This window comes from Amblyomma maculatum, chromosome 5 (assembly GCF_055883805.1).
Source record: "Amblyomma maculatum isolate TAMU_Amacu chromosome 5, ASM5588380v1, whole genome shotgun sequence".
In the NCBI taxonomy this organism is placed as follows: Eukaryota; Metazoa; Arthropoda; class Arachnida; order Ixodida; family Ixodidae; genus Amblyomma; species Amblyomma maculatum.
This window is the reverse complement of record NC_139348.1, coordinates 144,641,409-144,662,066: the sequence shown is the minus strand read 5'-3', so window position 1 is coordinate 144,662,066 and position 20,658 is coordinate 144,641,409. Positions and strand designations below refer to the sequence as shown.

General features: G+C 44.4%; 1 protein-coding gene across 4 annotated transcripts in view; it reads left to right on the top strand.

The window, feature by feature from the left end:
• Positions 1-1,388: 1,388 nt before the first annotated feature.
• Positions 1,389-20,658, top strand: part of LOC146189842 (BAI1-associated protein 3-like) — a 441,950-nt gene continuing 422,680 nt past the window's right edge. For all 4 annotated transcript variants that reach the window (XM_084604615.1, XM_084604614.1, XM_084604612.1 and 1 more), the window contains exon 1: positions 1,389-1,588. In XM_084604615.1, the coding sequence (XP_084460741.1) occupies positions 1,515-1,588 (74 nt within the window). In that variant the 5' untranslated portion in view covers positions 1,389-1,514. The remainder of the gene's footprint in view (positions 1,589-20,658) is intronic.

Sequence of the window (20,658 nt, the reverse complement as noted above, 5' to 3'; positions counted from 1 at the left end):
ATTTTCAGACACGCACCTGTGAAGGGCACTCACGCACACGGAAACGCCAGCTGAACAAGCGATATCGTCAGCTCAGAGAAAGCGCTTGCTAAACGAATTCGCCTGCTCAGGGCTGATGATGATCAGGAAGTTCTTACCTTTTTACAGTGAGAAATCAATAATTTTTCATTTTAAGACACGCAAAAATATTAAAAAATGAGATAATATACCTTTTATAACGCGTTTGCATTCGTTTACAATAATTACTATGACGCCTCAGCACATCTACTGAGCGCAGTGCCCTCAATTGGCGACTGGTGGCCGTCATTACAAACGGCGCCACAACTTTCTATGGGTAACTGCCGCCGCACGGCACACTCACCAGTATATTCTAGGCACTGTACTGATACCGCACAACTCACGGGTGCCTTGCTTTTCGTCTCCATCCAAAATAGGCCATCGCGGCCGGTATTCGAAACCTCGTCCTTGCGTTCAACAGTCGAGCGCCGTAACTATTTAGCCATCACGGCGGGCGTAATAATGAAATTTCGGTAAACGAAACTGGTTCATACCATGGTACCTAAACTTAGCATGTGAAAAAAAAAAATAAAGTTAGCCTGGACGAGGCATGTCCAGTAGTTTCTAGTGCGAAGTTACTAAATTGAATGGAATGATCGCCGCTTGCTGAATGTTTGCGAAAAAAAAAAAAAAAAACACGTCTGGTGGCTTCTTCTAAACTCTACAAATTTGAAAACCGCAGGTGGGGGGGGGGGGGGGGGGGGTAAGCGAGTTGCATTAGATGTTCCATTTTGTCGGCCGTTCGAGGAGCATTTTCTGTCAGCGCATTATGAACAGCGTTTTCAGCACGCAGTTCGCAATAACATGTTCCCATCAAGACACCACTCAACAGGCCATTAAGCGAAGAACGCAAGCACAAAAGGGTTCGCATATAAGCCTTGCGAGAAGGAACGCCGCGACCTTGAGCCGATTGCACCTCTAGAAAACAGGTCAGCAGCCGCCGCTGCCGTCGTCTGCTACGTAGGTTGTAGAAGAGCCACTTTCACTCTCTCTTCGCCACCGTCCTTACACTCTAGAGAGAAACAAATGGAAAAAATCGATTGATTGCCTTGTGCCGGCACCGTCCCTTCGCTAACAAGCCTAATGTTCCGCATAACTCGTCGTTAACTATCGTCCGTAGGTTACGGGGCCCCAAGTCAGTACTGCAACAAGCAGCGCTCGGTACAGCCGTAAGCAGCGCCTTTTCAGACGTTATCGTCTGCAGGACTCCCGAGCAGACGACGCCTCCTCCTAGCGCGTCGGCAGCGTCGGAAGCCAGTGGCGTCGCCTGGCGGATAGCGCAAGAGGCTCGGCTAGCGGAGCATAGCGGAGCAACGCGGCGTGCGCCGGGGCCTGGAGCGCTCGAAACGTTCGGCGCCAAGGTAGAGTAGGAAGGGACGACGAACGGTGGTGCTGCCTGGGTGGTCCGCGACATAGACACGTAGTAATCTTTGGCGGTGCGAGCGGTTTTTCGAACGATGGCCGACCCTGCCAGCCAGCAGCACGAGGGCCACAGGCTCTTCTTGGATTCTGCGGCTCCGGACAGCGCCCGGTAAGGAGCCACACCACGTTTGTTTCTCTCTCCTCTTCCTTGACGCTCACTTCGGCGGCAGACCGGACACGCGCCGCTGGCGGCTGCGGCGTCGACGTAGAGCACTATGTGGTTCCTCTCACCCGTTGGATCGGGGCCAGCTTAGCGCTTGTTCCGGCCAACTGTCAGCTGAACCAACACGGCCGTCCGTCTGTTACGCGCCCGCGACGTCGTCTGCTGTCCGAGCGATCGTCTGCTGCCTCTTTCAAGGGCGGGATACAAGTGAACGCCTTGGAAATTATGGAGAGCAGACTGAATTTTCAGGCTAATAATACCGAAACAAAAACGGCAGAGGAAAGAAAGTTCAGGTTTACTAAGTGTGTTGTGCGGATGAGAAAGATAATTTTTTCGGCACGCGTGGCAAACTCCTACTCTATCTTCTGTCACTTGACACTTCGCGTGTTGTGTAGTAGCACACAACCTGGTGCGGCTACTTAGTTGTGTAGAATGGTCCCAACAGGAGCGTGCGAGCGTATTTTCGAACGTATTACAACAAAGCCGTCGCCGCTGGATTGGGCGAGGCTTTACGCTCCGAACCGGACGCTATTCTGAGTCACGGCTGCTCGCGCTCAACGACGCTGCGTCTCTCGTACGAGAAAAAAAGAAAACTAAAAGAGATGAACAGAGAAAGTGCGCGAAAGGTGGAAAGAGATGGTGACCTAAACAAAAGGAAATCGCAGTTTCGTGTCGTGTGAGCTGCGTGCGCCCTTGACGGGCTGTCTTTCCCGCGTAAGCTTTTCGTTCTTCACCGTCGGGCTGTACCAGCACGCGACCAAATATAGTTAAGATATCGATCATAGGCAATGAAGTTTCTGGTTTAACCGACTCTAATTATTTCTTTGTAAATTTAAACCTAAGAAGGCCTGTGAATTAGTTTGTTTACGCCTGCTACATCAAACGTCACTGCCGGTGCGTTGATTACCAGACGACGAGAAAGAGCGGAGTGCCACCATTGCCCTGTGGATCAATACTATACTATACTATACTATACTATACTATACTATACTATACTATACTATACTATACTATACTATACTATACTATACTATACTATACTATACTATACTATACTATACTATACTATACTGTACTATACTGTACTATACTATACTATACTATACTATACTATACTATACTATACTATACTATACTATACTATACTATGGCTGGTAGTTTTTGAAGAAATTCAGGTAATAGTTATGCTTGCTCACTGCGATTTTGATGCGAGAACTAGTCCCCTGCCCCTTCATGTAGTTCTACGCTATAATATCAACGAAATAGTTGATGGCCCGTATGAAAAAGCTTTCTTGAAAGTAGAAAAACAGAATCAATTGCAAACTATATTTGCTAGTTTTCAAAGTCATGATTTCAAGTTTTTTTTGTTTTTTTTTCTTTTTTTTTGCGTTCTTACGGCTTAGCGACTGGACGTGCATGTAGATTTTATTGCTTTTGTTTCGCTTAAACATCGTGCAACAGTAGCCAACGTGTTTATTATTTAAACTTCGTGCGTGTGACACGGTTAACCCTTTCTTTATTTACCAGCATACTGCAGTGTTGGAGAAATACTAACCAAGTCTTTTAAATATGCGAATGTGTTTTCAGAGGTTTTAATGCGTGCACTGCCCTTTTGTACCATTCACGCTCCGCATAGGCCTGTCCATTAGTGAAGTTAGTTCATACATAGCGGTGAAAGAAATAACATGTCCAGGGTAAATGTGTCAAGGGCGCCATTTTAATGGGCATTGCCTAGAAAGTTCAGGTCTGCGGCCTTCTGCACAGGTACTAGTAATCCGCCCTTTTTTGTCAGGGGCTGCTTTTTTATCAGTGCTTGCATCATGGTGTAGCGTAAATTATACTTTGCTGAAGTCCTCGGCGGAATTTGGTATGGTTGCAATTAAATGTATTTTCTTTACAAGAAAAGCTTAGTGTGTTCATATCCGTCGACAGAATGCCGCCGTTCTCAACGGCAGTTAATAACAGTTCATTAAGAAGCGGGGTCCTTATCTGAAAAGAATGTTCTCGAAAGGATCGTAGCTGGGCGTTTGGACGATTGGCCCTGGGACGCTTAAGAAAAAAGAGAAAAAAAAAAAAAAGCTCTCGTGCGGTTCGCTTCTAAACTGGACACTGGAAAGATGGAGTTTCTTGCCAGTCGATTAGCATAAGCCTCTCTTTGAGGATGGGGTCTCGCTCAATTGCGGAATAAACTGGCACGCACGCTCGCGAAACCGCTCGTAATGATGGCTTCTCGCAGCGCGGACCACTGCACTTCCCACCAAGTTCCTCGTCTGCTTAAAGCTCCCTTCGCAGACGATACCCACCTCCCGTTCTCTTTATGCGGACGGGATCAGCGATACCTTATTCAGACGGCCGACGGATGAATTACTAAAATGGGTTCTCAATTTCACCTCGCGAGATTCATGTTGGCGACTAAAGAATAAACCAACGGATACACGCGCCAAAAGCTGGGCTGAATAGCTGCTAAGGTGCATTTGCAACGACTAACTAGAGAGGCTCCAACATTCTACCTATTTTGTCTTCTCTCGTTTAGCTCTTCGCCCTCTAACTTGTCTATATATTCCTTCAGCCTATCCAGGAGTGCTTGCATAACTTACCGTCCTACATGAGCGACTGGTGCTGCGCGCTTTACAGTGTCCACGCTTGTAAAGACATTGGTGGTGTTCACTTTTATCAAGGTGGCCTCTCAACTGGATTTTGGCCCAGAACAGCTCCGCAGCGTCAGCTTAAAAGTGTCGTTTCTATAATTGAGATTTTCAAAATGTGTGAGAACGTGAACCTGGAGCCTCCGGGATGTATTTTAGCATTTAATAGAGTTCCGCGAGGAAAACATTAAAGCGCTGAGACTGAGGACGAAGCCTTTGTATACCAGTGCACAATCCGTGGCCCGGGAGGGAGTGCGCGTTGCTTATCACCGCCTCTATTGCGAACGAAGATGCAACAGCTAGCTCTCCCGGGGGGTCATTTCGCGCCAGCCGCAGAGGAACACTCGGGACTAGTGTGGGTGCCATCCCGGTGGAGCCGGAGGAACCAGCGCAGTGCAGTTCGCGTCACGACCCGAGCATCGATCCTGTTCCAAGGGCTCCGTTCTGGTGCCGGCAGGAAAGAGCCTCGCAGGTGGGGAAGTACAGGAAGAACTAGAGCGTCCATGTGTGTGCGTTTCTGGGAAGAAAGGGTCGAGAGGAAAAACTGGAGGGGGCTGGTAGTGGAAGATATTTTATGGCCCTGTGCTTGAGCCTCGGGCTATGTGTCCCCGCCCCCTTCCCTCTTCTACCCTTTCGTGCTCCCCCCGTTTTTCTTTGGTTGTTTGTTTATAGCCTTGTGGTCTGGAAGCAATCTGTAAAGTTGGGGAGAGTAGGAGAAATGGGAAGAGGAGAGTTGGCGCCCGCGATCGAGGATTTCGCCGATTCCAATCGAAGATTATTAATGCTGAACCCGCGGTGCGACAGCGCGGGATTGCGCGCTGTCTGTCGTCTGCTCGTTCCTGTGTGTTGCGTATGTGTGTCGTCTGCTTTTCGCCTTCGGCTGGGGCGAGGCACGTATACGCAGTCGTCTGCTTTCGGCGAAAGTGCATCGTCCACTTTCGTCTCCTTGTCGTCTGCTTGAGATAGATATTGCCTTGCGGCTTACCGTCGTTTGTCTCTGTCTTATTCGTTGTACGCCATAGTAAGTCTTGAATCCCTGTCGTGCGGCCCGGAAAATTTTCGGACAGAACTGAATGAATGGAAATAAGGGGAAAAAAAAAAACTATACTTCGGCGATAAGAAGAAATTCGGATTTAAACCTCGCGTTTAACTTATCTGCGTCGTTTTCTATTCCGGACTGCGTGCTTTCTTTTCTGCTTTTTTTTTCTTTTAAGATGGGAGAAAGTATCGCGGCTGATATAGCGAAAGTGCGAAGTTGACAAATGGAAAAGGCTTTATGGTTCTTCCCTCCGGTGGTCATTCATCTATATGGCACTTGTTTACGTCACTACACATCGTCCGCTTTCCGGGATATACAACCGAGTGAAACGTTTATCGTTCAGGAATTATTTAACGATTCCTCAATAGGATGAAAAAAAAAAAAAAGAAAGCATGACGTGAGAGTTTACCGATTACATGGATGAAACGTGGAAAAAGGCGCATTTATAAACACAAGAAATATTTTTTTGCATTTAATTGGAATTAATAATTCATTTTGGAAATTGGTAATAAAAAAGCCATCTTCCTCATTTCGTGTGGTAAGATATTCTCGAAACAGACCTTATACTACAATGCACCCTCCATGCTTCTACTGAATGAAAACGAAAAGAAAAAAAAAAAAAAGCGATGAAACTGACACGACAGCCAGTGGGAAGAATAAGATATCACTGGCTTCTGTGCGAACTGAAGAGGAAGCCTAGCGCCATCTTGCTGAGGTCCACTTTTCTGGTCCTCTCGTCTCCTGTCCCACGCCCACCAGGCTTCGTACTCTGCTTGCAATAGGCTCTCTAAAGAATTTCGCAGTTAGATTGACTTGCAAATCAAGTCTCTGTGCGCAGAATTCCCTCCGAAGATCGCGAAATTCGCGCATAAATTGGCCCCAGTCGCGTCACCCTTAAATAGATACTCCAAGCTTCGGCCTCGAAGTTGACGGAGTGCTGCCGCATTAGGTAAACAGGGAGTTGTGTTAGGTAAGCTTTAAAACAAGCGGCGCGGTATACATCTTGATAGGCCCTTTCGATAGTCCGTCAGGCAAGCGCTCTGGAACGTAGCCAACGAATGCCATTGGTCAAGAAGGCTATAGGCAGGTCTTATTTTATATTAGAAGTACACGGGCTTAAACTGGCTCCTATTGTCACTTTGTAATAGAAAAGCAAATACATTTCAACGTAATTGTTTTGTTCAACGTGGTTCCGCATCCGGTGTGCAAATCGATGCACACATTTGACAAAAATGAAAGCGTAGAACGCCCGTAAGGTTCATGAAAAGGGAGTGTTTATTAAGTGCACTTCTCTCCCGCACCGAAGAATAATAAAATGGACACAAATACGTGCCTACGAGGCTAGCAACTGTGGGGTACGTTTGGAGCCGAGCCACGTCGTTGCCATTGCCTATTTAAAAGCAATGTACACTTTTAAAGGGTCACAGTGGCAAAAACACCCTTCACTTCACGAAAAGGCCGGTTATATTACACGAGTGCCATCATGAACCCAATATTATTTAGGCGTGTATGCACTGACGTAGGCTAACATGGATTGACATGGGAAATTAAGAATCGAGGCTGTGTCACTATCGGCATCGTAGTTATGACGAATACAATTGTACTGACGACCTTCACCACAAAAGAATGCTTTCATTGACTGCGCATCTCTACTGCGCCCAAGAATATTGTTAAAAATATGTTTAGTGCCGAATTTATTGAGGCAGATATTTAAATGCTCATTAACTAGTGTTCACGCCACCGAGGCCTTTTCATAATATCTTCAGGAAAGCAAGCATCGGCCGTCACTGTGGTATATACACAGTGGTATATACACATGGATTGACATGGGAAATTAAGAATCGAGGCTGTGTCACTATCGGCATCGTAGTTATGACGAATACAATTGTACTGACGACCTTCACCACAAAAGAATGCTTTCATTGACTGCGCATCTCTACTGCGCCCAAGAATATTGTTAAAAATATGTTTAGTGCCGAATTTATTGAGGCAGATATTTAAATGCTCATTAACTAGTGTTCACGCCACCGAGGCCTTTTCATAATATCTTCAGGAAAGCAAGCATCGGCCGTCACTGTGGTATATACACAGCAGAAGAAATCACGCGGCTAAAGGGGGCAGTCAACAAAATATCATTCTAACCCTCGGAAACAAATTCCCTCGTGCACACGGGCATCAATCTTGCTATTTAAGAATTACACAATGAAGCACAAAGGGGTGTGTACGGCGCGAACACTGCTCTCGATCTCGCGGAGATAAGAGCTTGTTTGGGATCTTCCCCCCCCCCTTCCCCCTTTCCCCCCAATCTTCCCTTTCTTGCGGTCTGGCCGAAGGCAAATAAAGGGTTTGTGTACCCTTGTGGCGATGCTGCCTGCGTAATAAATACGCAGTCGTCGATAACTCTTCGCTAACTCGCTAACACGACTAACTTGGCACAGTTTTTCCCACGCTGTCCCACATAGTACTTACTACATGTAGTCGCTGACCGGCGCAGTGCATTGAGAGGCAGTCTGATCGCGGGAGTATGTTCAAGGGACAAGTAAATATGTCGGATAAAAGAACTGTTTAGAGCAATATATCTATTGCCGGTGTTTACCGGGAAGGGACAGCAGTTCACAGTTGGTAGCAAAGCACTCTAAGGAGTAGGCGAATATGTCTACTTAAGATAGGTAGTAACCGCGGATCCAGACCAGTCCCCAGGCGATGTGGATACGTTATATCGGCATATATTGAAATACTTACGAAAAAACAAAAACAAACAGAGTGATTTGAAAAAAGGTTTTACATAAAATGTGAATAAAATTAAGGAGCGGTTCCAGCAAGAAGGTTTTACATGTGTACATTGATACGTGAAAAACCTGGAATTACCGAAATGTTATAACATCTCTAATAAAAGCTTGAATTCAGAGCGCGAATCAACAGAACATCATTCATCTGGAAAATTGTTAAACGCAAATTGTTAATTTGCTAAATGATATTAATAATAATAATAATATTGAGCGCGATGTGCGAGGTGAGGCCGAGTGCGCGCGGTTAGCACGGTTCGAAGCCGGTGCTGTGGGAAGAGGGTGCATATTTCCCGAGCGTACATTTTTCAAGCGCATGCACCCTTGCGGGCACTCGAGGAGGCGACGCGGAAAAGCGCGATCAATTTAAGTGTTCTTGGTAGAAATCTGTCAGAAGTCAAACCTAAACTACTACACCCATGAAAAAAATCTGACTGAATATGAACCAGTGGTTATTGGTTAAAAAAAAATAAATAAATGTCGTAAATCATGGGGTTCAGGCGTGGATTTTTCGATCGAAAGCATCTAAAAATGCAACCTCAAAGATAACAATTCCAGCCATGGGAAACGGTAAATTATTTACGTACTAGTGAGTGTTGGCTAAACAAAAGTCTCCTGGATCGTGATATTTGGACGGGGATTCCTGATCAAAAGCATTTCAGAATGAAATCTCGAAGGTGAAGTATTGCTATGGTAAATGACATGCGACTCGCTTCATGTTACTCCTTAGTCAAAAGTGAAAAGAATAAATCTTTAGTTCCGGAATATACATTCGAAGTATTTCTTATCGTTCAAAGATGCACCTACAATCCATAGGCTACAGAACCATTGATAACCGGCACATTTAATTATGCATACTTATATTTGTTTTCGTATACTTCACCTATTTTTCGTTAAGTGATGTTGTAGGCACCCGTCTTTCTATGACTGTATTTTAGAATTGCCCGCTGTGCGCCGTCTTCGGTTCAGGCGAAATTGATTTGATGTTCATTGGAAAATACGCAGTCCCGTTTCGTATTGATTTGGGGAAATCGACAGAATGCGCAAGAGTGCGGTCTAATTAATGCTTTCATCCGTGGTACCGAGCGTACCACGTGTTGCGTCAATCGTATTTCTGACCATGCGTCAATCCCCGATGAGACGTTACACCTAACGCAACAAGGCTATAAAGATATTTCGCAATAAAAACGTCATAAACAGAATAAAATAACATGCTGAGAGAGACCAGCAATATCAATTACCGGCACCCCTTCCTATTTGGTATTCAGTGTTTGAAGCACGTAGTAGATAGGACGCCCGTGTCACGTATTCCCCTTACTGGCTTCGACATAATCTATGCGCGGCTCGCTGCTTCGGTATGAGATCATAGGGCTCCATCGGTGGTCGATGTACTGCTTATAATGCCAGCGTCCTGAACCCCCCACGTTCGCCGGGCAATGTCCAGGAAAAAAGATCAGAGAAGGAGCCGTAATGTTGCCGGTCTGGAGAAAGCAATTTTCGCAGGCCCTGTAAATGCACATGTTGCCACATTCATTGCGATAAGAATGAATGTCCTCTCTCTTTCTTATCACGTTGTATTATAAATAATCTGATATTGCGTGCTGTATTGCATTGCAATTCGGTTTACATTACATTGCGGCGTAGCCTGCGAGTGTAATTTTCATCATTGATCTCTTTTGTTTGATCTCCGTATGAAGAAGGGTCTGACCAAGCGACTTAATTTTAAATCGAAGCTCCATTAGGCTTCGCGTCTTTTTTTTTTTTTGTGTGTGTGTGTGGAGAGGGGGGGGGGGGGAGGGATTATGCACAGTAGACGGAAGCAAACAGTACTAAACAAAATATCAGGCAGATGCAACGGCGAAACATTATAGCACTCTCCGAACATAATGGAGCTTAGTAAAGCGTAGCATCGCTTCTATATTACCCCTTGTTCAGCGCTGTCATTTGGCCGGCTTTCGTAATAGGTTACCACGCTTTCGCGAGCTGCGTTCTCTCTAACCGATTTATTTATTCGCTCGCGCGCTCGTATGTGCGTGCGTGCCTGCATGCGTGGTTTTGTATTGTTTGTGTTTATATTTTTGAAATGAAATGACGTTGTCGTTTTAGCAGAATCTTGACAATTGAAAGCCTCAAGCCTCTTCTTGTGCTTCAACTTGAAACCACGTATAACGGGTGCCCTTTGAAGTAATTGACGCACAATCTTCCCAAAAGAACGAAGGACTTGTTGCTTTAAAGTAAAACGAAAATGTGTTTCTTTATGAAAAAACGAATCACTGACAGTGAATTAACAGGGAAGGAATGAACGAGCCTGTGTGTAAAGCAAGGAATGGATGGATACATGAGGGAATTAATGAATGTACTAGCTTTGCAATGTGTGAATATATTAATCAGTTCATGAATTAACGAATTAAGGGATGAACGGAAAGAGAAATGAGTGGAGAGAACACAGCGCGAAAAGGAGACACACAGATCAAATAATTGTTTAAGTCGCGAAAAAAAAAAGGCATATTGATTGAGAAACTGAACTAACGAGAAAAGGAATTAGTGACTGAGATGATGACGGGGCAAACCATTTATTTCGTTCTATAATAAGTGTGCCTCGTCCGAGAGAGAGTGGCGAGAAGGATTCGTATAGAGAAGGGCATTCATTACGTGTTGGCATACGTTAAGGTAAATTGCGTGACGTAGTTCTTGTAGGAAGCCCAAATTGATGATGGAGGAGGCTACAAACCATTACGCATACCCATTTGAATCAGAATGTACCATGCACACTGATGCAAATGGATGTATGTAATGATTTGTTGATGCTGCTAGATGAAGACCTCCTTTCATGTGCAGTGTGTGGGGCGCGGTGGCCATCTTTTCCTGTCATGGATGGTGATGAAGGGCGAACGGTTGAATGAAAGCTGTCATGAACACACTGCAAAATGATAGGGGGCGGAAGTGCGCTGGAAATTTTAGAAATTCTAACACTCGCTGAAAACAACATAGCAAATTTACATTTCCCATCCGTCTGTTGATTGTTTCGTGTGGGAAATAGTTTGGCAGGAAAAATCCTCGAAAGCGTGAAACGGAGTCTATGCGAAGGCCGCTGAAGAGATGATGCCCGAATGAAAAGGAAAAGAAATGTACAGAAAGGAAATAAAGGAAATGCCGCTGTGGATCTAGTTGCGATCTTCCTTTTCGCTTTTGGCTCCTTTATTTATCCTGCGGCTGGATGCGCATAACGAGAAGCGGTTCGAAGTGGCGCACTTCATGAAAATTGCACGGATGCGCCAAACGATGCGCCCCAGCAAGAATTCCTTCGCGTGCCAGGAAATAGACAAGTTCGTCATACTTGTGTGTGCGTGTGTGTGCTTGGGAGTGTTTACGTGCGCGTGCTCGAGTGTGACGTTTTCAATGTTGCCAGCCAGGCATTGAATAATGGAAAACTCTTATTATTTATTTTTTCCACCATGTTTCGTGACTTTGTTCGCTTAGTCGACGAAGGCACGGAAACTGGCATGATGCGCTTGGCGCGCCGCCGTGTAGCGCGAATTTTCTCTATTTTGAGGTTTCGAATTTTGGTCTAAACTTTTTCTTTTCAGTCTGGGAAGCTTCCGCTTTGTTTTTTTTTTTTTTTTTTTTTATGCAGTACTAATGATCGCGATGTGTAGCAATTCAAAATGACCTGATCATAAAAATACAGTGGTCCAGGTGCCATTGAGACATCAGGGACCAGTAGCAGCCAAAGGCAATATAGCTGCAAGTGTTTCAGAAACACAATCGGCTAATTTGTTCTTAAAAATAATACGTTCTAGGTATCCCTGGGATACAGAGGACTTACCGCGTCTTAAATGCAGTATTGCCTCAAGTGTCTGTGGAACAAATGGACGATCTGTTGTTCGCAATGAATGCTTCCTTTACGCTCATATTGTATGCGCTCGCATAAAAAAGGCACCCTGTAGTTTGGCTGTCAAAAAACAAATTTAGCCCGCGTGTAGAAGACGCTTCTTCTCCTTTTGGCGTGCTGTCTGCAGATAACAATAGGGAATGCTAGCTCTTAAAGGGAAAGATTAACAACGCTAACAAATAGACGCTCACTAATAGGCACACAGGACAGGACAGCACAGGAATCCTGGCAGGCGTCTTTTGTTCTTGTTTTTTCTTTCTTGAGCGTTAAAAGAAAAGTACATCGTAATAAGAAGCACCATTTATTTATCGTCAAGAGTACAATATACCTCAGCATACCGATGAGGACAGGACAGGAATTCTAGCAGGTGTCTTTTGTTCTTGTTTTTTTAGGGCTTAAAGAAAAGTACACAGTAATAAGGAGCACTATTTATTTATCGCCAAGAGTACAATATACATCAACATACCGATGAAACAATGAGTGGCAATGCTCTGTGAAGAATTCCGGAGCATACAGAAGATATGCCGAGTCACGAAAAGGTCTCTGTGCTTGATCTGCCATATTAAAGATTGCAGCAAAGTGCATTCTAGTTGTGTTGTCTATATAGAATGTAATTGTATGCCACTATACGCGCGTTATACGTGTGAGTTTAGGATAAATGTTCTAGTTTTTGCTCTCGACCATGGAATCTATGCTCAAGAATATTTCGTTTCATGCATATCTTGAGCTTTACTGGGGGAAGCAATTTATTATATCAGCTTATTTCTCCTTGTTCACTTTTGCTGTTCAATGTTTTCGGTATATTTCACCCCGAATAATTATCGTGTGCCCACATTTTATGCCATTTCGAGGGGAAAGAAGGTGCGCTGTGTGACTTCACACTCTCAGACTTGAGGGACGAGACACTGTCCACACACATAGGGGATGATCTATGCAAAAAAGGAAAACGCCTGGGGTCTTAGGGAGACCCGGGTGCCCCCAAGGCAAAAGCTGCATGTGATATGGGAAAAAGAATTTTCTCAGTAGAGTGTGTTCCCTGACGTCACGCGATTCTGGAGGCCTTTTTTTTTCGTGCTTCATAATAGGCTCAGAACTCTGAGCGCTTCTTTGTTATATAGTTTGTTCTTTTCCGTTACATCGTCCCATGTCTGAACTTTTGGTATGCATCTTTATGTTGTGAAAATCACTTGCTTTTCTTCTCTGTAATTAAACACGGATGAGATATAACTAAGTGGTTAAAGAATGAAATTAAGATATATAAAAATGTTGAAAAATATAGATAAAATGGCAGAAACAGACGTTTTATTCTAAGAAATGAGAGGATGTAGATTGCTGAGGTCAAACTCGGGAGTTACTGATCTGAAGTGCGCTTTTTTTCCCCTAATTAGAGACGAAATTATTCGAGTAATATCAGGTACAAGGACACACTGCTCGCATAGCTTTATTATCGGTTTATTTTTTGACAGTTTTCAGACGACTCTAGAAAGAGTGGTCCAGACTTTCAGTCGGGCACAGAAGGTATACACCGTGCATAAATTCAACAGCCAAGCCTTGCGTTTAACAGGACAAAGTGTGGTGCGAACTGCTCAAGACGCAAGGGTATGGCGTAAATTATAAATGTGGAAATCAAATGCTTTGAGCAGTTAAATTAATTTTCAAATTTTGCAGAGAACGTGAAACGGAATAGTGCGCTAAATTATTCTTTTGAAAGACTGCTGTGAATAAATCGAGGCATACGCTCGTACCCGCCCTGGGGCGGTAATCGCTGCCTCTGAATTAGGAATTCCCTTTCTCCTTGGAATGAACTTGTACTAATACATTTTTCGCACAGTGCTTGGCTGATGCTTGCTTGGCCTGATTGATACCGATGGAAAATTGCTTGCGGTAAAACGTGCTTCTGCTGTACCTTGATGCTAAGTTCGTGAACGGCGAAAAAGAAACATAAAGTTTTGTTTTTGCCAACACCTGCTCTCGAAGAAATTGTGAGGACGACGAAGCCCGTAGTAACTGGGTGATAACCGCGGCTAATCTAGCCTTAGCTTGCCTGTAGTCATAAAGATAAACTCCGCGCGGAAGCAGTTTTGGATCAGTCAGTAATAGCAAACGTGCTGGGGTATTACGTGGAAGGTAGAGAACGGTTGCCGCCATGGCCTTAGCACCAGGAAGAGCGGAGTATACACCCAGAGAGCGTGCACCCTGACTGTTGTCAATCTAACATAATTTTAACAAGGTGGAAGCAGAAGCAGTCGGCGGTATGTTTTTATACCCTCTCTAAATTACAATAAAAATAAGTAGAAAATATAGACGGTGAACTTAACCTAACCTTACCCAGTCCTAATACAACGTTGGTTCTGCCGCTAAAAACCATCGCTTTTTTCCTGAAACAGCAGAATAACTTAATCCGGCTGGTTGCGAGAAAACAAGAAACGTAAACATGTAGCTGAGAATTTATAGACGCGAAGGTGTTTTTGTCGGTAGTCTTGCTTGGTCACCCCGCACTGGAAAACACAAACAAGGACACAAAACAAAAATAGCAAGATGAATATAGTTGGCAATGGCTCGAAGTATCCGGAGCAGGTAAAAATAGGAGAAGGGCAAACTAAACTGGTGGTATAAAAATTTGCACACGAACAAGTTGGAGTCACCCTATAAAAGGAAACCTTAATGAGGAGCGTTCGGCTGAGGCAGTCGCAGATATTTCGAAACTCCGAACGCATATGGTCGTATTTAAATTTTGTTGCCTTTTGACTGCAGGCCGAGAAGAGCAGACCGGCAATTGAAAGTTTAATCGAATTTTTTAAATATTGGGAAAACTCACGGATATTCTCAGTTGACGGAACCTTTATAAGCTGTGCATGGTGGTTACCGTTTTTGAAAAAAAATTGGGCTCCGAGTAGAACAAAAAATAGAAAAAGAAAAACATCTCGTTTTGCACTCGGCGGGACGAATTTCAAGATTTTTGTTTTTCTTTTGTACCAGAATTGGTTGATTGGTTTGGTTTGGTTTGGAGGGTTTACGTCCCAAAGCAATTCAGGCTGCGAGAGACGTCGTAGTGGAGGGCTTCAGAAATTTCGACTGTCTGAGGTTCTTTAATGTGCAGTGACATCGCACAGTACACGGGCGCCTTGCTTTTTGCCTCCATCGAAAAGCAGCCGTCGAGGCCGGGATTCGATCCCGAATCCTGGGACAGAGCAGTCGAGTGCCCTAACCTCTGCATCATCCCGGCTGGGCTGTGGCAGAATAGAAACTAAAATAAATTTGTTCTTTTTACTAAGATGTATACAGACACATATTTAGAATAGGCCACATATGCTCCTTTAAGCATTTCTGGTTTATCTGGCAGACCTCATCGTAGAGCTTGTGAATCCAGCAAAGGTTCCAAACTTTCACTTCAACATATGGTAAATGTGGCAAAGACTTCGTTCTACCCCATGTCAGCCCCTGCATTAAATTAAAATTTTATTCTGCAAAAAGAAATGTGGTGAAGGCTCTCCTGAATATCTTAAAAGACTCGGGGTTGAGTTCCCGACTATAAACTTCTAGTTCGCGCCATCTGTCACCTTATCGTATAGTGTTCTATGGACACGTGAAAGAATAATTTCGTTGCCGCTCTTTTCTTACGTCTTCTCCATTTGGTGCCCTTCCCACGTGTAAGGTAGCTAAGCAGCCCCCCCCCCCCCCCCCCCCCGCCTTTCTGTTCTGTTTCGTTTCTTCGCTATCTCTTACGAAAGGTCGAAACGTAAAAGAGCAGTGTCACCTTCTTCAAATGCGGCTTGTGACTTGAGTATAACCAGCTTATCCCTTTCGTTGGCTTCTTCGGTACTTCTTTCTTTCTTTAATTCAAAATTTTAGAATGCAACTGCAAGTTACAAGTTGGGGTTTTCATAAATTACAGCAGGTTGTGGACTAATCTAATTTTTAAAAGTTGACCAGGCTTGGCTCATAGGTTTTTTCGTTATTCGCAGGGACAAGTACGGCTATTATCCGGACCAATTTCCATCATGTTCTTACAAATACATTTCAGAAGACAATGGTTAGGAGCACCGTGAATGCGCGATGTGAGAACGGACTTGTTAAATCCGCATTTAAGAAAAACGAAGTGGACCTCCTAAACACGAATAAAACGCGCTGAGTGTAATCCGAACAGTTTGAACACAGCTCCCTGGAAGCGAATTCACAAACGGGCGGCCATCGACGAAAGAAAAATGGTCGAAAGCGGGACTATAACGGCCAATATGGGAATTAGGACGCTTCGGTACCGAGCAATACAACGATCAATATTGAAATTCCACGGAAGCTGCTTGGTTTCATAAAAGAGCTCTGGAATCATTATCGCCGACTCGAGAACTGCAGCAAGGAATATTGTACAAGAGGCTCTTCCCAAAGGGCGTCAATGGCAGCGGAAAGGAAGGGTGTTGAATATTTAGAAGGGGAATATAGGTCAAGATTATTATTCACGAGCCCCTTCGTCGTAAACAGTTTATATAATTCGCGCCGTCGATTCGCGGGCCCTTCTTTAAATTTCCACCTCGGGAAATAACGGTGGCCCGAAAAGACGATCGCTGCGGCGACCAATGCGGTCAGACGGACAGTCTTTTGTTAGCAGTACGAGCCCGTCCCTACTTTCGTGAAGTTTATTTTCTCTCTCTCTTTTTTTTCCTTTCGTCTGTGTCATGTAGTTACGCTTATATAACCAGAGTTCATTTTGCTGCCGAGACGCCCGCGCTGAGGCATACGTGGAGGACAGTTAGAAAGAGAGATGGAGATAAATGGGAGAAAAAAAAGCGCGGAAAGACGGTCCTTTGACGTCCAATTAATGACGGTGCGCTGAAGCAGGAGCTCATTTATACGCTTTGTAGCTTGGGACAGCGCCAAGTGTGAGAGAAAATTTGAATCGAAGCAATAGCGAAAAAATAAATAGCAAAGTAGTCGACATTACCGTATTTTACCGACTCTAAGCAGCACTCGGCGACATCTCTACATCGTCCGCTTTCGTCCTTGTTCAACTGTGATAATTTTTAAAGTCTTCGTTACGCAAAACTGAAGGGGAACCCGGAGGGGGAAATTTAATCCTTAGCACAGATGCTATTGCATGGCGCCATCAAAGCGGTCGCATGAATTTGCCCGTATCTCACTCTTGAGATGTGATCCGTCCAACTTCCCGTGACGAAATGAGCGGGATTTACGAGGTACACGTATTTCGATTGTTGCCACGATTGCTTGGTTTGAGGAGTTCAGGACTGCGCACACGTAACTGGAATTCAATTTTTACAAACTAAAGGTCCAAATTTCAACCCAACGCATACCAATATATTTTCTTCTTCTGGACGACTTAATTAAACAGGGTGGAGCGTAGATCTTGCGAGCCGCTAACAACCGCTAAAGGACGGTATACGTTGTCCGCACTACGGCTATTTTTCAAACCTTCCTTTGCAGCAAGTGTGAAAAGCTGCTCAGTTTCAAAGAACCTCGCTGACGCGAAAAAGAATTTTCCTATTCTGTACTCACGCTTCAGAAAGAGAGTTTGAGAATAATAGAAGGGCTACCTAGTATGGCGAAAACACAGTAAGAGCCTGGATGGCGCCGCATCTCATTGTCATCGCGTCAGTGATGCGCTTCATCTTGTTTTCTTTTTTTTCATTCGTTAGTTTATTTTGTGCGCGTTCAGAGACTAGCATTGTCACTGAACTTCCCTCGGCTTCTTCCCCCCACCCCCTCATCCTAGGGTGCATGTTGAAAGGCGAGGATTTGAAGAGGGGGAAAGCAAAAGCGCTGGTTAGAGGGGCAGTGGTGCCCGATCAGCAATGGCGAAGCGGGGTCAAGGAGCGTCTGGGTTCCTTCTGCTCATATCCCGCTTACCTTTCCTTGGTGCTCCTCGAGCGCTGGACAGAGTTCCCTCTCTCGCCCTGCCAGCGGATATGAGCTGACGAGGACAGACGCGAAACGGACGGCATCGCGGAAGCCCCGCAGGAGCTTAGTTCCAGACTAACCCTCTCTCTCTCTTGCTTCCTGTCATGACGATGAAGCCTGGACCTGGTTAGAGGCGTAATCTCGTCGTTCGAGGTCCTTTGTGCCGCGCTGCAGGGATATATGTCGATGTGCACCGCAGTGCGATGAGCGATGGGTGTTCCAGATGGCAGGGTTTTAATCACGGATGTCCGCAGGACGTCGATATTGGGCCTCGTTTTGTACTTGCATCGAATAAAGGAGATGAACGTGAACCTTCAAAATATGATTTTACAAGGGCTTTTTCTGCGGTGCGTAAAATTTTGCGGAAAAGCTTACGTCTTTATGATGGCGTTTTTGTTGTGAAAGAAGAGCGATTTGGTAACAATGTAGCCACACCAGCAGCACGCACTCTTTAGTCGCAGCAACGAGAATTACACCCAGTACTTTGGCACGGTTTGTTCACTTTTAAACTTATTTTGTTGCAGAACCGCTTGAGTCATGTGAATATATTGTCGTCATTATGAGAAAGGGAGAAGCCTGATTCATTAACCCCCAGTTAACTCTTACTTCCGCCGGTTACCGCCTTACATTGCCAGAGTACGTTATTCAGACCTGACATTTTTTTCTCCCTCTTGAATGTATTCTTGCCGGTCACATAGACGTGCTCGCTATACCTTTTTACACAACATAAAAAACTAAGCTGCATAATATCAATACAAAATCTTTCGGACGTTTTCCCAACTGCTCTTATTCACCGCATATCATAATTTATGGGGCATGCATTCTTAAAATGATTTGTTCTAACTTACCAGATCATGTGTTGTAGAAGTGCTTGCTGTAGGGCTAGGGGTTCATGCTAACCAATGTAACGGCGAAAGGACACGATTACAGGCAAAGAAGAGGGTTAGAGAGATCGCCTACTACCAACTTGGTTTAATGCGGAAGACATCACCTTTTATATACCAGGGTACATCAGATGTTGAACATTGCTACCAAAATAAAAATAGAATATTGCGACAAAACCCGGAGAAGGATGTGGTAAAGCAAATGCATATCGCAGCCAAAACAAAGCACAAAAAACTTAACCCGATTAAACGGCTCATTGTGAGGCACTGCCCATGACCATCAAAGCCAGAACATGGTAATTAAAAAACCGATGAAATAACATTCTCAGTATCTTGACGCGACCGTCTAACAACCCAGTTCCTAGTCGCTGAGCAGATCGGCGGTTCACGTGTAGATACTGGGAAAGTTATTATATCGTTTTTTTTATTACTATTTTCAGGCTTTGATGGTCCCCCCATGTACAGTTCCTCACAATAACATTTTCTATCAAGACTGTTTTTTTTCGTGTGCCGTGTCTTGGCTGCGATATGCATTTCTTTTAACACATCATGTTTATAGTTTTGGTCGCGGAATTCTATTTTTATTTTTGTTGCAACGTTATACACCTGATGTGCTCTGGCGTATAAAAGCAGTTGCTTTTCCGCAATAAACTAGGTTGGTAGTAGGCGCTTTTTCTACCCCTCTTCTTTTCTTTGATCGTGTCCTTGCGCCGTTCCATTGGTTACCAGATCAATAACATGTGATTTCAGCCAAATACTTTGCCGCGCTGAGGTACATAGCTTGCGAACTTGATTGTCTCCGACGTCGATAAAGAACAAAATGAAAATTGAAGATTGGTCTTTCGAAATAAGGCCTCAAGAGGGTCTTACTTCCCGGTTATTTTCTATTGAGTTTATTTCATCATTCATGTTGCCTAATAAGTTCCATTTTAAGGCAGATATGACGTCAGCATGGAAAAGATGAGCCCTGCTCGCCAACGTCTTGTGTGGAAGGTTTTCAGCTGAGTACGTTCACGTTCGGTTTAATCCGTTCATATCACTTTAGAAAGGAAACAAAATCTCATTAAGGATGTGAGATGCCTTCTTGCGTAACTAAAGGCTGCACGAAAGACGCAGTCGGAATGGATTGAACAGATACATGAAGAATAATTTAGTCATTGTGCCCTGAGGTTCCAGTAGGAAGTTCTGCTATTATTACATTTTTCAAAAATTGATCTTAACTGGAAGAAAATTATCTGCCGCAGTGAGCAGAAAGAGGATGGATGAATTATTGATAAAGGGATTCACAAATTAATAAAAACGAGCTTCAGGTGTGACCAATATCTCCAAAAACTAAATGACTTCGGGAGAATTTCATTTTATGTTTTGCAATATCTTTCAAAGGGCCGTTAAAAGAAAGCGTAAACGGAGCGATTAAAAAATGTCAGTTACGACCAGCCTTAACTTCGCAGTCGGATTGGTGGCTTTTGGTCATTTTTTTGTATTTATTTTATTTTTATTTGGTACATTACGCTCCCGTAGATTACAGCGCCAGTATGCTTTAACCTTGCCTTACTTTACTTAGCTTTTCCCGGAGAACATGCGGCGAACACTGCGAGGCTTGTGAAGCCGTTGCTATATAATGTAAAAAGCCGATGAAAGCGAATTCCGTCATCCCATTCAGACGCGTTCTCAGCTTCCGTTGTGATCGTGAAACGACGGAGCGCAGCGTTATCTTGCAAAAATTTTCAGACTCATCCGTGTTTCTAGGGCGAGCGTACAGCCTGGAACAAGCGCAAACACAATGTCGTCACGTCGGACAGCCCCTGTCACACTCTACAGACCCCCATGAAGTGCGCTGACAGTGCTTGCCTTGCACAA